The sequence below is a fragment of the Choristoneura fumiferana genome, chromosome 24, assembly GCF_025370935.1.
Source record: "Choristoneura fumiferana chromosome 24, NRCan_CFum_1, whole genome shotgun sequence".
NCBI lineage: Eukaryota > Metazoa > Arthropoda > Insecta > Lepidoptera > Tortricidae > Choristoneura > Choristoneura fumiferana.
Window position 1 is genome coordinate 5,912,585 of NC_133495.1, and position 15,818 is coordinate 5,928,402.

General features: G+C 41.6%; 1 protein-coding gene across 2 annotated transcripts in view; it reads left to right on the forward strand.

The window, feature by feature from the left end:
- pds5 (cohesin associated factor B pds5) overlaps window positions 1-15,818 on the forward strand; it is a 31,968-nt gene that overhangs the window by 1,635 nt on the left and 14,515 nt on the right. For both annotated transcript variants that reach the window (XM_074106256.1, XM_074106257.1), the window contains exons 2-8: window positions 4,059-4,148; window positions 9,533-9,727; window positions 10,123-10,313; window positions 12,360-12,567; window positions 12,859-13,905; window positions 14,657-14,834; window positions 15,388-15,576. In XM_074106256.1, the coding sequence (XP_073962357.1) occupies window positions 4,068-4,148; window positions 9,533-9,727; window positions 10,123-10,313; window positions 12,360-12,567; window positions 12,859-13,905; window positions 14,657-14,834; window positions 15,388-15,576 (2,089 nt within the window). In that variant the 5' untranslated portion in view covers window positions 4,059-4,067. The remainder of the gene's footprint in view (window positions 1-4,058; window positions 4,149-9,532; window positions 9,728-10,122; window positions 10,314-12,359; window positions 12,568-12,858; window positions 13,906-14,656; window positions 14,835-15,387; window positions 15,577-15,818) is intronic.

Here is a 15,818-nt window from a genome sequence, read left to right on the forward strand (position 1 = left end):
AAACCTACTTAAAATGCGTCTGTCTGTGTATTTAAGCATTATTATTTTCAATTACAATAGATATACGAGTACAAACTTAAACAAACTATTTGGTAGGTAGTTATTTCGTGTATTAATCGCGATAATTTCAGAAATCATTATTTATTTAGAAAAAGGAACTAGGTAGGGTACCGTTACCATTTCGCAAAATAATTTCTCCCGAACTTAGTGCCGTGCGGCCGACATACATCGCGTTGCGCACCCAACTGCTTTCCTGCGGTTTTCCTGCAATCTGCGCTTGAGGTGTGGGGTAACTCGAACCGTTGCGGGGCGGAGCATGGCCATTCTGTATGTTAGTACTATTATATATTCTGTGCCTATACCACCGTGTTTGTAATGTAATTTTTAGACAACCCATATGCAATATATTTATTGACATATTAAATTTAATATAAAATATGTTACATCCATTAACCAGTTTGGTGAGGGTTGTTCTTCAATGGATCTTCTACTAGTAGGTATAGGTATAATAGCTAGTCACCAGCAGGGTACTTATCAATAAACAAAAGAAGCCTACTATACCACAGACCACTTTCTCAGCCACTTGTACTTATGTACTGTTCAAGTGTGTTTAATATGAATACAGTTTAACATATGAGAGAGAGAAAGAAATTTATTTACACATTCAATATACAGAAAAACACATTATGAAGATATAATAAATAAAAAAACATTGAAAAGACCAATTGGACCCCACTCAGCATAATGTTGCGGCAAGCCGTAATGCTGTATCTCAGTGGGAACCATTTAAAACTAAACACAAAAAACATGCACACACTAAGGCTGTGACGACACATACGCCGAAAGTTAAGTATAAATACAGTTGAATCCGGCATTACTCAGTGGTCAAAACTATCATGACAACATGTGCAAGAATACCTAGTTGTCTGCTCTATGGCTACATCATCTGGCTTCAGATGCAAATATCTGATATATAGGGGATCTTTTCGACTGCCATAATTGTATTAGTCATAATGTAATGTTTGTCATAATTATTGTTCGTCATAATTTTTTTTCCCTGCTGAAACCATACATTATCATAATTTTTTAAATGGTCACCTGTAGAACTCTATAGGTTAGGTTAGGTTTGTTTTATATCAATTCTAAAAATTAGACTAAAAATTTTCTACCTGCCGATATAGACCCAATATATATAGACTATTCAACACACCATTAATTTCTCTAATTAATTAATTAATTAGTGAACATAATGTGCCTTCAATTAATCATGTTTATACAGTAATTAATATTTCTAGTTAAGTATAGAATAGAAACCCATTGGTAAACTAGTAATAGCTCAAGTGACAACTCTAAAACATTTTTCATTCCTATTTAATGATGATCAGAAAGTTTCTGTAATTTAAATTAGCAATTAGCTACTATTGTACATACTTGTAAGCAAATTTATACAGTAAATAAATTGCTTTTGCCTTAAGTCAAAGTTCATGGTTGACCTAAATCCTGTGGCCTGCATAATTTACTAGAAAAACTTTTCAAGTTATTGTAGGCAAGGCAATTGTTTTATTTCAGTGCAACATACATAATAATTACGAAATAAAAGAAAACCTCCCATCAACATGGTATTTAGCTTCATTTACTACAAGTTTTTTTTCAGTGATGCCACTAATTTCCTACCAGTAATATTCAAAACACTGTAAGCAGATGTAAATATGATTTCAATAGATGTGTTTTTCAAACTTTTGGCTTTCAAATTATTTATGGTGTTAGGTTTGTATATCACATATAGATATAATTATGTTTACTATGCACTATTTATAGTATACAGAGCCACTAAATGCCACAAATCACTACTGGCCTGGTGATAGCTGTACACAAAGAAAAGACATTGCTGTCTACCATAAATAGTGCATAGTAAATATAATTATATCTATATGTGGTATACAAACTAACACCGTAAATAATTTGAAAGCCAAAAGTTTGAAAAACACATCTATTGAAATCATATTTACATCTGCTTACAGTGTAAAAGTGAAGTGAAGTGAGTCAGTGTGTGTGAAGTTGTCTGTACAACTTCATATAATAAAATAAGGTTTATTTATCCATGTTCTGTAGAATACTAATGAGAACAAATCTAAAACAAAAAGTAAAACTACTAAAACAACTCATAAGCACAACACTAATTTGTTAATTCAAAGTTTGATCTGATCATACATGTATATATGCAACTGTGTGCATATATACAAGTAGTCTATGGCGTGCATTGAGTACACAGTAGGGCAGGCAGCGCTACTGCTGTGGCGCAAACTACCAACTCCCTACCCTGAAATCGACCGAATGCACGCCAATGAGTAGAATACTTTGACCTCATGCTGCAGTTTAAAGAACTCTATTTTAACTATTTATTCTATCCGGGGTGTTATCTTGACAAAAAAGGATCCTTTTATTTACTCTTTCTATATCTAGTGGGTGATTCCGGAGATGTGAGCAGCACCAACCTACACCCTCATGATAATGGATCATTCACCATCATATTTAAGTAAAACACTGACACTACATCCTTAACTGCAGATTGGCCATCGACATAGTTAATAATTTAATACTTTTTGTTTTCAACATTAAATAAGTTTTTGTTAAAAAAAAAAAACATTTTTAATACAAGTTAATACAGGTGGTAGGACCTTGTGCAAGGTCCGCCCGGATTGCTACCACCATCTTGCTCGCTAATCCTGCCGTGAAGCAGCAGTGCTTGCACTGTTGTGTTTCGGCGTGGAGAGTAAGACAGCCGGTGAAATTACTGGCACGAGGTATCCCATCTTAGGCCTCTAGGTTGGCAACGCATCTGCAATCCCCCTGGTGTTGCAGGTGTCTATGGGCAGTGGTGATCTCTTACCATCAGGAGACCCACTTGCTCGTTTGCCATCCAGTCAAAATAAAATAAAATAAAAAACACAAGTTTTTTGGACTGTACTTTTTATTGACTGTACTTACATTGTCATCCAAAGTACATTTTTGTACCGAATTTCAATTCGCTGCCATTAACTGCTGAGGAGTTCTATCCTGCAGAGACGATCCTGGCTAGAGTATCAGGATGTCACTGTCAGATTATTGTACTGTCACCAGATTTTTAGGTATGCCAAATTTCAAGCCAATCCGACTACAGGAAGTGGGTCAAATTTACCCAACAAACAGGGCAAGTTGAAGAAAAGGTTGTAAAAAAGTAATTTCACTATACATATTGGTATAATTAGCCTTAGCTAACTGGATTTGGTGGGGTTGGTCCTGCTACTCCTGCTCAGCTCAAGTCGCCTGAATCACCTTGTAAGATGATGACGATTTGTGGAAGATGATAATCCTAACGCTATATGTGTTAGCATAGCACTAAGCAGACCTAGGACTCCGTACCCAATCATAAGGCTTTGTTCACCACAAATTAATTTTGAAACTCAAGCTCTTTAGGCCACGAACTGGACGCCAGCGAGCAGCGGGGTGAGTAGCGGCGCAACGAGCGTTTTCTCTGTAATAATTTATTGAATCGGGCGTTACTTTGCGGAGGTCCATATTAATGAACTGAAACAATTACTTTGCTAACCCGCGACCTTATGATAGTTACCATTATGCAAGAACACACACAAACCCATCTATCACCACTGCCACACTACATTGACGCGTTTCGAGCTCAACCAGAGCTCATCTTCAGAGCAACACAACCGTTCACCACGCTACCAGATGTTAGACCACACACAACTGCATGAACACACATTTGTTGCATAAACGTAGCTATCATAAGGTCGCGGGCTCGCGGGTGAGCAAAGTAATTCAGTTCATTAGAGATAGAGAACACTCTCGCCGGACCCGTTGCCTGCCCCGCTGTCCGCTGCCGTCCATTCCGTTGCCTCATTTTAACCGCCACGGTCGGCCACACCCGACAAAAAAAAAACTGAAAATCGTTCCATATGCGCCACGAAATGCCGACATGGCCACTATGGCACTTTTTCCAGCTGTCGTGTTTTACCGACCGTGGCGGTCAAAGGGTTCCATGAATTCTTCTCTGTCCCCAGATTGGCAGTATGGCGGAAATAGTGTACCCGCAAGGCTGCCGACCAATCACCGATGACCTTGGACCTGACGAGCTGGTCCGGAGACTAAAGGTTTGTTTTCTAGTGTAGCGACCCCTAGCGCCATCTAGTGAGCAAATAGGAACACAAATATCCTGCATCACGCCATCGAAGCTTCTCAACTTCCGACTCTTCCTTCGGTCTTTGGTCCCCAGACATAACATCTGCCTGGAGATTTTACCCCAATACTTTTGCCCCGTATATTCCTGCGGGAATTATGTAATACTCCAGGATAAAAGCTGTGCTGTCCGGAGTCTCAAACTGTCTCCAGACCAAATTTCTTAAAAACTTTTGCATAGAGGTTCCCATGACATAGGCAAGGAGCAAAGACTGATTTTTCGAAATAGATAGTAATAAGATGTTATGGAATAAATTATTAACCAGTTAGCGTGGGCAGGGTGAGTCATTAGGAGGCAGAGAAGTTTATTTCAGACTATACTTCATTCAACGAGAACTAATTTGACTGATTTTTCCCAGTGAATTGCCGCATCGCGTCGATCGGTTTGAACAAGGTTTGAACTGACTTAGGCAGCGCACTAGACGGCAGCGGGCAGCGGAGCGGCGAGCGTATTCTCTTTTCATTGCGCGGCCTTAACGCTCTCCGCACAGTGGTTTGGGGACATTCAAGTACAACGTGACGCATTTATTGAAGATTTGTGAAATGTAACCCGCCGTAACGTTTTTCTATACCCTCCTAAACGTCACGTAACATCCAAATAACCATTTTTTAAGTCTTAGATTTTCTTTAGCCGTTTTCCAAATTTAGTTGGTACTTTTTGGCACTGTTGCGCTGGCAAGTCTGCATCAGAGCATTTATAGGCCAACAACAACACCTGATAATGCAAATCTCCCACTTTTGAGGACAAGTATGAACTTTTATAAAAGAAACTGTGACGTAACGCGTTGTTCCCCCCTCCCGCCCTTGTAACGCATCGTAACGTTTTACAACCCCCCTCCCCCCTTCGCACCAGTTAATTGCGTTACGTAATACTTGAGCGCTTGCTTACCTGGCAGCACTTGCAATAAACAGAAAACGCTCGCCGCGCCGCTACCCGCCCCGCTGCCCGCTGGCGTTTCGTTCGCGGCCTCACGGATTAAGGTTGCGTTTCCACCAGAGATGTGCGAGGAATGTTTACTTATGTCATGAACCAATAGAATCGCTTCTTCCTCGCTCTGCACATCTAGTAGAAACCAGGGATGTAACGGATGTGGTTTTATCGGAACCGAAAGCGGAACCAGATGTTTTCAATTTAATTTATCGGAACCAGAAACGGAATCGGAACCAGACTCGGAGCCTAAGTGATAGGTGGTCGAGATGTTAAGGGTAGGTCTAGTAAACACTGACATCACAACCAAACGATATTTATTTATTTATTTATTTTTATTTGACTGGATGGCAAACGAGCAAGTAAGTGGGTACATACAAAAACTGTCATTAGATTGTGATCGCGAGTTTCAGAAAAGTCTTCCAGCTGTTTGTTTTTGATGTACGCCGCTCATGTCCCGCCGTCGCGCTAAGCATTGACATCCGATATAACTTCCGTTTCAAAAGTAACGGAACCGGAACCGAAACGGATGTGTAATACCAAACCGAAGTTCCGACTTAACGGAAACGAAATCGGAGCTCCGTAAGATCCCTGGTAGAAACAGCACGGCGGAGCGAGGACAGTGCCCTTAATGTAAGTTTTCGGTTACAAAATACGTCGCGTTCGCGTTAAAATCTCAATTTGTAGGGAACCACGAAAATCTCAAACGTTCCGCTAGAGGCGGAATTCTCGTTAAAATTGAACCGAAAACTTACACTAAGGGCACTGTACCCTTAGTGTAAGAAGTTATCGATTACAAAATACGTCTCGATCGCGTTCGCGTTAAAATCTCAATTTGTAGGGAACCACGAAAATCTCAAACGTTCCGCTAGAGGCGCTGTTCGTGTTTCCATATAAATTGAGATTTTAACGCGAACGCGATCGAGACGTATTTTGTAACCGAAAACTTACACTAAGGGCACAGGTAAGTGAAACGTTTCTATTCGTTCACGACAAATACGTTCCTCGCCAAGCATCCTCGCACATCTCTGGTGGAGACGCAGACTAGCTCGGCTAAACAGAGCCTGACTGTATTGTTTGTTTTTCTTTGTCTTCCAAGCCGTCCGTACCAAATTTCAAGTCAATGTAATTATTACAAGGAGGTAAAATTAGACTTGCAAAAATTGGTCGCAACATACAAACATTGCAAGTTGAAAAAAAGCTTGTAAAATGTTATATTTATCCACGTGAGAGGGATTAAAGAATGCTCAGTATGAGATTAACACGTTCTATTTATAGCACGGCGACCCACATTCTGTCGTTAATAACATAATGAATCATTTGTCACCTTTCTTCTACTGAAGATTTATTTTCACTGCATGTTAAAAGTTACGTGTAACATTGTGCTATCTGACAATCCTCGTGTTTCGACTGTCGTCGTGATTCTTACCCATTTGAACTTGAAATAAACTACTACGTTGTCGTCCCAGCCTATATACGTCCCACTGCTGGGCACAGGCCTCCTCTCAGATGAGGGCTTGGGCAGTAGTTCCCACGCACGCGGGCCCAGTGCGGATTGGGAACTTCACACACATCATTGAATTGCTTCGTAGGTATGTGCAGGTTTCCTCACGATGTTTTCCTTCACCGTAAAGCTCGTGGTAAATTTCAAATGTAATTCCGCACATGAATTTCGAAAAACTCGAGGTGCGTGCCGGGGTTTGAGCCCACGATCCTCTGCTTGAGAGGCCATAGGTCAAACCACTCGGATAGTGGGCCTGCTCTGAATAAAATGTAAACAGCTTATTACTGCTAGCGATCCGCCCCGGATTCGCACGGGTACAATTTTCAAAAAAGGTCTCTAAAGGCACTTCACATTTTTCTGCTTCATTTTGTAAAAACTACACCTGCGCGAAGCAGGGGCGCGTCGCTCTACTATATCCCACTAATATTATAAATGTAGGAGTTAGAAAGTCTGTTTGTTTGTTACCTCATCACGTCTAAACCGCTGAACCGATTTGGATGAAATTCGGTATACAGATTAAGTCCCAGGGAAGGACATAGGATAGTTTTTATCCCAAAAAATTGCATAGTTCTATTGTAAAATAAATGTGTATCTATCTAGCTAATGTGCAAATGAAGGATTTGATTGTTCACAAATTTTAAGACAATCGATAGTGAATTATTCAATGGTCAACAAAGATAACGACCTATACTATCGATCGATGATTTCACACGATTGTGGATATTGATTAGTAATAGATATCGAAAGGAGATCACAATGAATGCGTTGCTCATGTCATCATGACGACGTCTTAACGCATGATCAACTTTGGTCGTGTTGTTTATAGATATTCTGATATGCACATCCTGTAGTATTGTATTATCATTATCAGGGGATAGGGTTCATTCATTAAATATAGTCAACCAATTTGATTCCTAGGCCACCACAGAACCTTGTCATTGTGACATTTAACGTCATCCAACAAGCATTGCTATAGATAGACAAACCAATTTTATTTTCTCAAACATGCTATGTAATATTTATGTTGTGTTCCTTAAAACAGGCTTCAAAATATACTGTTGCAGGCCTAGGCCTGCAAGACAACAGTCTTTTGTTTCAATGCAAAACGTCAAATATCCACGATAAAGGCCATTATATGTACATGTTTTTTTATAGCAATTTGATTTTATTGGGATTATTTTAACCCTCTTGTTTTGAGAGGAGGCCTGTGCCCAGCAGTGGGACGTATATATATAGGCTGGGATGATGATGATTTTAACGTTTTAAATCATGTTAGAATGAAATAAACACTTATATAGATGCCAGTTATAATTTGAGTCTGGTACAATTTTAGTTGTCTTACGAATAAAACATTGATTTCTAGGAGTTTTTATTTATTTTAGTGCATTTTTGAGAAAAGCACTATACAAGCTTCGGCGTGAAAGAATATGCCAGCCTCGTATACCTATCCATACTCTATACATACTCGGCCTGTAAGCTTTTCTTTCCCAGCCTCTGCAGTAATGTACTATTACTATGGCAAGGTACGGAAGTGGCATGGAAATCAAATTGGTTTACTAAGTAAGGACCAGTGGCGGGCTACGCTCGTTCGGTGCGCGGGACCACAAAGTCGAATGAGCCACTCAGTATTAGAAGTTGATGTACAAAGCATATTTTTAACCATGTTAAGGTCTCAGGACTTGATTAAGAGAACTTGAGGACATTTGGAGGCCGCCCCGGGACTCGGAGGCCTCCGCCCCACTGGTTAGTCCACGGGTAAAGACGATTTCATTCTCTCCATACCAAGATTACATTGGCACAAACTCTCCTCGCTCTCCTTGACTACGGTGACAGCCTATCTCGACCTCTTTGAGAAGCTACTTGACAAGCTTGAGCGGCTTTAGAATGTCTAAATAAGTCTCACATTTGGTCTCCGAAAATACGTTCACGGCAAGCGATTACCGCCACATCTGGATGTTTAATAATTCGCGCGTTGCCGGTCCTGCAGAAATCTAACAATACAATGCAATGGTGATGGCAATATATATATCATGCGAACTTTTAAACATCACTTAAGCTATAAGCACACTAATGGCGGACGCGGAGCGGTGCCGGGCGTACCGATGTAATATTCGAGCTAAGGTGAAAGAGGCCTCACAAAACACCGCGCCATGCTTATTTCCCGCGCGGTATTCTGTGTGCCCTCTTTCATGTTAGCTCGAATATTACAACCGGCAGGGCTACTACGAAACTCGAAATTCAAAGTTCGTGTCATACCGTCTCGCTCTCGTATTAAACAGTATAAGTGTCAGAGGGACCGCACGACATGAACTTCGAGTTTCGGGTTTCGTAGTAGCCGTGCGCCGCACCGCTCCGCCTCCGCCGTCAGTGTGTTTCTAGCTTTAGCTATATGAGTCTGTAAGTGCATCAATTCGTCAATACATTAGTTATGACGGACGCGTTTGAATTGAGAAGTCCGTCAGTCAGTATCAGTAAGATTATAAAAAAAATATTGGTCACGTATTTTTTCTTTTGTCAATCAAACAAAGATGAAGCGCGTCAAAGTTCGGGAGAGGGAGCCCGCCCATGACGTCACTCCTTAGTTAAAACACACACAGTACATAATACACACATTTACATACAATACATAAATAACACAAGTATAAATTAGTTACTAAATAATTAAGGAACTATAGTGTGAGCCACATCTTCTTCAATGTGACCCCTGAACGAGTATACGGAGGAAGATTGTCGGACGGTGATCGGCAACCGATTCCACAGCCTGGCCTAGCGATATTTTTCGAAAAGCTAACTGACCGACTAATTATAAGGATCTAGCCTATTGTTTTATCACTGAATTTCCAATTTACTATTTTTTTCCTGTTCAGGCATTAGCCCACACGCTACAAGGGCTGGGACAAGATGAGGGCATGTACCAGCAGTACATCCCTCTCGCACTCCACTTGGCCGACGATTTCTTTCTCGCTCACCCATCGCGCGATGTCCAGCTGCTCATTGCTTGCTGCATCGCCGATGTACTACGCGTCTACGCGCCCGAGGCGCCTTATAAAGACCAGGAACAGGTGAGTCGAAGTAGTGGCATAGTGCTGCGTCTCCCTTCTGTCCACCTAGGGAACTATTTCGCTCTTGCTCACCCGTGGCGCGACGTCGGCTGCTCATAACTTGCTATCGCCGATGTGTTACTCGTCTACGCGCGAAGTATATTATAAAGAGCAGACTCTATATTTTCTAACGCGTTGACGTTCGCGATCACTTTCTACCCTCGTCTTATGCTGTGTGACAGAAACAAGAGGTGAATACAATTGTCATTCCAAGTGTGGTGGAACAATAAAGCTTCCCGAAGGTCGCGGGAGTGACCGGTTATCGTGACGTTCTTTGAGGAGTCCTACTTTAACCACTTTTCGAATGACTATCATGATGATAATGATGAGTTTACATTTATTTTTTTCTTCCCCAGGTGAAAACAATATTCCTGTTCCTGATAAACCAGTTACAGGGTCTCCGGGACCCCAAGGACCCGGCTTTCAAACGTTACTTCTACCTCCTGGAGAACCTGGCTTATGTCAAGTCGTTTAACATGTGCTTCGAGCTGGAGGATTGCCAGGAGATATTCTGTGCTCTGTTCTCGCTCATGTTTAAGATTGTCAAGTAAGTTGTGTTACTTTCATAGGTAGTTCTACGAGCGTACCAGCCGTCATCAGTCCCTTTAATTTTAATAAATTAAAATTGTACCGCACCCAAGCACTGTTTCGTGCGATAAAAACCGTTCAATATTATGCGACAGGAGGCTTATGGCGGTTGAAGTTTAAATTGTTTTAAAACCAAAATAAAGTCTTCTTTCAGTAAAATTTTGGGTGCCAACGGGACCCTATCACTAAGACTTTGTTGTCTGTCTGTCTGTCCCTTCGTCTGTCACAGGGCTTGAGGCTTGAGCCGTAATAACTAGATACTTGAAATTCGCATAGATAGATCATGTATTACTATGGCTACTACGATAACAAACACTAAAAATAAAATAAAGTCATACAAGAACCTTGTGTTTTTCAGCGTTTTTTTGGTTGCTAGGAGTTGTTAGGCGTTGCTAGGCGGCCAAGGTGAAAGCCGACAGTTGCTAGGGGCAACGCGAGTGACCCTATCGCTGCTTTAATTATTTGATAGTAACACAACCCAAGATTTGAAAATATTAAGATTGTTTTTTTGTTTTTTTGTTTTTTTTATTTTATTTATTTCAATTCCAAATTTTTGTCCAGCAGTGGTGTAGCGGTATAGCACACGGCACGGAATGCCGATGACCTGGGTTCGATTCCCAGTGCTGGTCTTATTTTTCTGGTTTCTCCGTTTGTATTTTAATTTTAAAATATGTTTATATTCAATCAAAGTTAATTTAACACCCTTTTTATTCTGGATTGTGTCACTCTCTACGTAATTAAAGCAGCGCTATGTTGTTGTTTGGACTCGTTTGATTCGTCTTGACGGGTACGTTGGTACCCTTCGACTCGCACTTGACCGATTTTTTATTTATATGATAGGGGACTAACGAGCATATCACACAAGTACGGTACTATTCAATGGAAAAAATCAATCATGTAAACAAAGCAATTTTTCACGATTACTCCGTAGTTACTTACATTTGAACGCCAATCCCGATCATATTCACATCTCAATGAACTCACCACTGTTTTTAACAATCACTTTATCATTAAATAATCGTGTAAATATGTTTATTTTATATAATTAATTGGAAGACGAAAATCCGTTATATTTGTCAAATTGACATGATATTTTTTTCCTCACCGAAGTTGGTCTATGGTCGGTCTAGTCTCTGGAAATTTAGTGCTGTACCTACAAAATTAATTATTTGACTGAACCAACCTTACCTACCGATAATTATGGCTGGCTCTGCAAATTGAGGAATTCTATTGGTTCAGGTTGTAGAGCGTATTCATAAGCATACCTATTAACTTATTCGTAATATTGACATTATTAAAAACAAGCATGCCAAATTTCATGACTCTTTTCGTGGGAATAACGGGATAAAAAGTAGCCCTTTGTGTTATTCCACATGTTCAGCTATCTACATACCAAATTTCATCAAAGTCCGTCTAGCCGTTTTTTGTATAGCTTATTTTTATATTTATAATGGTAACCCGGGGCTATTGTAGCTGGGGGGATATTGTATCTGAGCCGTCTAATGGCGTCCATACGACGCCATGCTCGCCATGTTTATGTGTGTTGTGTGAAGATAGTCTTCTGACGAACACAACGTAAAATGGCCGAGAAGAAAATGGCGTCGTAAGGACGCCATCAGACGGTTCAGATACAATATCCCCCCAGCTACAATAGCCCCGGGTCACCTTACACCCGCCATTCTGACTCTTTGCCCCATTGGACAGAAGTTATTTATTAAAAAAAAATAAGGCGGTATAAATAAACTTGTATTTTCATTTCGCTACTATTTTATCATAGCTGTAAACATACAAATAATAAATACTTAAATAATTAAATATGAATAAATTCAAAATAATTATTTACTGCTGATTGAAGTATGTTAAAGAGCATTCACATCACTAGAGCTAACGTCAGTCAATCAGTCAGCCAGTCGTCAGTCAAGTGTCAATGTCAGTAGCCACATTTGTTTACACGATTGATTTTTTCCATTGAATAGTATTATACATAAATCATGTCTCTCAACAGCACGGAGCACTCCTCAAAGGTGAAATCTTTCATGCTGGACGTGCTGTGTCCTCTGATCACGGAGTCGGACGTGGTCTCCAACGAGCTACTCAACGTCATCCTGACCAACCTGGTGGAGCCGCACAAGCGCGAGCGTAAGCACGCCTACACGCTCGCCAAGGAGCTCATCGTCAAGACTAGCGAGACGCTCGAGCCCTACATACAGGCGGTAAGAGTTCAGATTCTGAACAGGCGATTCTGATCATTATATCAGCCGTAGGACGTCCACTGTAGGACAGAGGTCTTCCCCACATAGGGTTGCCTGCCATAAGGAAAAATTAAATGTCCTGACATAACCCTAAAAGTCCTGGCATTTCTTGTAACTGACATTTGGCAGTTTTTAGTTAGTTTTGATTATAACTATAATTTATCCTATTTTAAATTGTTTTGAAAGAATTATTCTTGGTTTTGTAAATTCCATTCTAGCATATCCAATAATTAATTTCATCATCTTTTACAGTTCTTCAACCACGTCCTTATCCTCGGCAAGGAAGAAAAGAGTCTCTTAATCTTCTCCAAAGTATACGAGCTTATCTATGAACTGAACCAATGCTGCCCCACTATCCTCATCGCAGTGCTCCCCCAGCTAGAGTGCAAGCTCAAGTCAGCGCAGTTTCAGGAGAGACTTAGCGCGGTCGCACTACTAGCCAGGATGTTCTCCGAACCAGGCTCAGGGCTTGCCAAACAGTACCCAGCTCTCTGGCGCGCGTTCCTCGGACGATTCAACGACATCGCCGTCCCAATACGCATCAAATGCGTGCAATACTGCATGCATTTCCTCGTACACCATCCAGATTTGAGGAAGGACATCACAGAAACCCTCAAAATGAGGCAGCATGATGCTCACGAGCAAGTTCGCTACGAGGTCGTCATGGCGATCATAGCGACCGCTCAAAGGGACTTCCCAGCTGTTGCTGAATCAGAAGACTTACTACACTTCGTAAGGGAAAGGACTCTTGATAAGAAGTTCAAGATACGCAAGGAAGCTATGTCCGGTCTAGCCATGATATACAGGAAATTCTTGACCGAACAAAGCGTGCCGCCGGCCACTGAGAAAGCCGTGCAATGGATCAAAGATAAAATACTCCACGGATATTACATGACTGCTTTAGAGGACAGATTGTTGGTCGAGAGACTGTTGAACACTTCACTGGTGCCGTACACTTTGCCGCCGCAAGTTCGGATGAAGAAGCTCTACTATTTAATGACTAACGTGGACGCGAACGCTACGAAAGCGTTTATAGAGCTGCAGAAACACCAGTTGGCTGTCCGTCGTACTGTTGCCGAATGGGTAGAGTTACACAGGAAGCCCCCAACGCCGGCTGTGCAGAAGGAATTGATCGCTAAAGTGTTGCACATCAGTTCCAAGTTCCTACCTGAGTCGGTGAAGGCGCAAGAGTTCTTGAATAAGTTTTCGCAGCACATGAAGCAGGCACCGGAGTTGTTGCAGGGGATGGAGATGATATTGAACCCTAATGTCAGCTGCGAGGTGTGCGTTCGTACTACGGTAAGTTTTGTCCAAGTGTGATTCCAAGTTACATCTATTTAATTTTTACCCAGAAGTCTAGCTTTATTTTCAATTGTAAAATAAATATTTTAGCAGCTTTAAAATAAATTAATATGGTTTTCTGACTAGTGTAATGTCGCTAGATGACGTTAGTACCGTAAGGTCCGTTTCACGTGCAGTCATGCTTGCGATTGGCTCATTTGGTTATAAACCAATCCCAAACATCTCACAAATGTCAAAGTTCCTCAAACTGTTCGTTTCTGTCAAACCTCACGATACAAGCGCCAACCTAGCCTGCCTGCCACAGAAAGCACGAATGAATAAAATAAACCTTTTCACACCTCTCCTTCAGAAAAGTAACTTTTCCTCCCTGACGAGAGGGAGCAAAGTGCAACTTTTCTGTTCAAGGCTTTTCTAAGTGTTTTATTGCAAATGCCATTTTTTGAAGTTGATAATTGTAAAGCCACACCATTTTCTATGCTGGTTGTTTTTTAATAATATTTATAATTTATTTTTTCAAGTTTCTTAATGCTCGGTGTGAAAAGTTGTATGAGCCACTCGGGAGCAAAATTATTTTCATCTTGGGCGTTAACACTTGAATCCCTCATTACGCTATGGATTCTACTTAAGAATCCCTCGCTACGCTCAGGATTCTATTGTAGAATCCTTCGCTTCATTCTGGATTCAATGTACGCCCTCGCCGTAAATACACCATTTGGCTCCCTTGTGACACAAATAACTATTTCTTCAGTCGAACGTGCTGAAGAAGCTGGGGCAGCCGGTGATGACCAACTTATACTACAACACGGTGAAGATGTTGCTGGAGCGCGTCAGCTCGGTGATGGTGGACCACGAGGCGCTGCTGATCCTCGTGGGCTACGTCGAGGGCTGCGCGCGCGGCACCGACCCCGCCATCGCCGACGAGTGCGGTATGTCGCCCGCCCGCCTCGCACACTGATACCTATACTCGTACAGTGCCTGCATTTATATGTATCACAGCAGACCATGCGTTAATAATCCGATACCACTCTATTTCTAAGGCTGGTAGGACGTGTTACATATTTTGGCACGGTCCGCTGTGGCAGATATTAATGCTAAATAATAATAAATATCATAGAGCAATCGACATAAGTGCTTTTTGAATTTGAATTTTACTTTGATACCTAGTAAGTGAACAATTGGGTCCACTGTTGTTATTTAATTTCCTCACAATCGAAGTGAAAGGCAGAGCTTTAAACCCGTTTTCCCCTCGACTTGACGTCTGACGTCTAACGGGTATACAGACAAATGCCTAATGTAATGTCTTTTGACGGGTACTACGGGTGAATTGTGTTTTGGTTATTTATTCAATAAATTGAGCTGAGTTTCATTCCCATTTTGCCACACTTAATGTTATCTGTCTGTATATTGTAATTTATATTTTGTGATGTTGAATGAACATTTATATTATTATTATTATTAAATGAAAATCCGTATTGACAGGCACGACAGTGAAGGTGGCGGCGGAGCGCGGGCTGAAGCTGCTCGTGATGCTGTCATTCGTGTTCCCGGCGCACTTCCTGCACGAGGACGTGTTGGAGCGGCTCACCGCGCTCTTGGAACACGACGACGAGTCCGTCGCGCCGCACATCCTCGCCGCGCTCACCTTCCTCGGGAAATACAGGCCGCTCAGTGAGTGCTCACATCCTTCCTCGGGAAATACAGGCCGCTCAGTGAGTGCTCACATCCTTCCTCGGGAAATACAGGCCGCTCAGTGAGTGCTCACATCCTTCCTCGGGAAATACAGGCCGCTCAGTGAGTGCTCACATCCTTCCTCGGGAAATACAGGCCGCTCAGTGAGTGCTCACATCCTTCCTCGGGAAATACAGGCCGCTCAGTGAGTGCTCACATCCTTCCTCGGGAAATACAGGCCG